Genomic DNA, 1,855 nt, shown 5'->3' on the forward strand with positions numbered 1-1,855 from the left:
TTTATTTATCAATCATATTAACATAATAAAGATATATATATATATATATATATATATATATATATATAATAATAGCTGCCGCATGGCGCAGGGCTTTTGGCTTGTACATATATATAGTAGCTGCAAGCACATGTATGTGTTTGATCACAGCTAGAAAAAATGGTTCTGAATACAAGATATATATAAGAATCTACGTTTCTTGCTGGGGAATGCTAAAGATATGATGTCTCCACTATATATGTACACTTTGCTTTTTGCCTTCATTTACGCACGTAAATTATACATTTTTTTCCCTTTTTTTTATGCATTTTTCTTCTCTAAAGCAAAACCATCATCTAAATCCCAACTTTTCTCTGTGATGCTTGCTTAGAATCTTCTTAGCAGTCGATCTGAATGGACACGCGGAGCTCACAAATCCGTTCACCAAATGCAGATACGTGCTCAGCTCGTGACACGTCGCAACGTCTCTTTTTCTCAGATACGGTGATTCCTTGCTGCTCAGCCGCAGCTCTCGTCCCACCTCAGCATACAACCATTGCGTACTCTCTACACTCTTCTGCACCCAGCTTGGCAGTCCTGCCATCTGGACTGCCTCGTTTCCCGCCACGTCATTGTTGTCGATCACAATCCCTGGTACTTTTGTGATGAGATCATCGGAGTTCACTATTCGGAGTATCTTGGTCCCACCGTTGTCCAGCTGGCATCTGAAGCTTCTGTTCCCCACACGTGGCCCACCGAACGAAATTGCGGTTACCATTGCTGCATTTTCAAAAGTCGACTTTATATCATACGCTGTTAATGTGGCTAGTGCGGCACCCAGACTGTGGCCGGTGATCGTGAAGCTAACCGGCTCATCACCGTACATTTCCAGGACCCTCCCGATCTCCTCCCTCACGCTGGTTTGTAAACTAGGATACGTGGCAGTACTCGATGTGTAGAGGCTCAAAAATCCGCTTTCCACCATGGGCCCATTGCTGCTACGTCCCACATTTCCTTCACCGAATGGTAAACAAGTTAGGGTAGCGCGTAAATTCTCAAGCCACTCCAAGCAAGTAGCGGTGCCCCTGTAAGCAATAACGACGTCTCGGCGACCCAGTCTGGCAATCTCGTCCTTGTCCTGGCAAACGGCTACGAAACCAATCCAGCTGGATTGGGTGGACACCCAGCTTGGAGCTCTATCAATCCAACGTGGCAACTGTAGCCCACTCGTGGCACGTAGATTCTTGGTCATGCGATAGCCGGTTTCGCCGGTTCCGGTCTTAGCGAATAGCGAGTTTCTGGGGAATTTAGAGGTGGCATAAGTAGGAGAAGAAGGGTTGAAGTCAAAGGATCGATAGGCCGCTTCAACAAATTGCCCGTACCGTAAAATCTCGCTTCGCATATTATCATCAAGTGGGTCAAGCAAGCCCTCCCAGTTGTTGATTCCTTGATATTCCATCCATTTCTTGCCAAGTTTGATAGAGTTAGTAGTGAGAGAGCAAAGGACAAGGAGCGAGTAGTGGTTGTTGAGAGGCTGGGAGTGTGTGATCGCTGGAAATTTGGTATTGAGCAATCTCATAGACAAATGGGAAGTGGAAGAGTGAAGAGTGAGTTCCAGGTGTTTTGAAGCAGAAGGTAAAGTGCAAGACCTAGCTGCTCCAACTGGAAGCCTCATATTGTAAGGTTGTTGTTATGGGTTGGAGGCTTCCACTTCTGTGCTTCATTTTGTCAGGAATATAAGTGGAATTTATAGGAAAATCCGAGAGAGGAATGCAAGACTATAGATAGAAAGTGGACGGCAGTGCATGCAGAATAGTAACAAATAATTAGCCAGGGAAGAAAGGAAGTTTTGGTCAATCACTGGATCACTACGGAA

General features: G+C 45.1%; 1 protein-coding gene across 1 annotated transcript; it reads right to left on the bottom strand.

Annotated features, from left to right (window-relative positions):
* Positions 1–331: 331 nt before the first annotated feature.
* Positions 332–1,654, bottom strand: LOC110635858 (phospholipase A(1) DAD1, chloroplastic-like). Its single transcript, XM_021785345.2, has one exon. It carries the CDS (start codon positions 1,652–1,654, stop codon positions 332–334), a length of 1,323 nt encoding a protein of 440 aa, XP_021641037.2.
* Positions 1,655–1,855: the final 201 nt, after the last annotated feature.

Source organism: Hevea brasiliensis, chromosome 2 (assembly GCF_030052815.1).
Source record: "Hevea brasiliensis isolate MT/VB/25A 57/8 chromosome 2, ASM3005281v1, whole genome shotgun sequence".
Lineage (NCBI taxonomy): Eukaryota > Viridiplantae > Streptophyta > Magnoliopsida > Malpighiales > Euphorbiaceae > Hevea > Hevea brasiliensis.

What these genes read in the sequence shown, in the direction of transcription:
- LOC110635858 (XM_021785345.2), bottom strand. Translation starts at nt 1,654, where the DNA reads ATGAGGCTTCCAGTTGGAGCAGCTAGGTCTTGCACTTTACCTTCTGCT.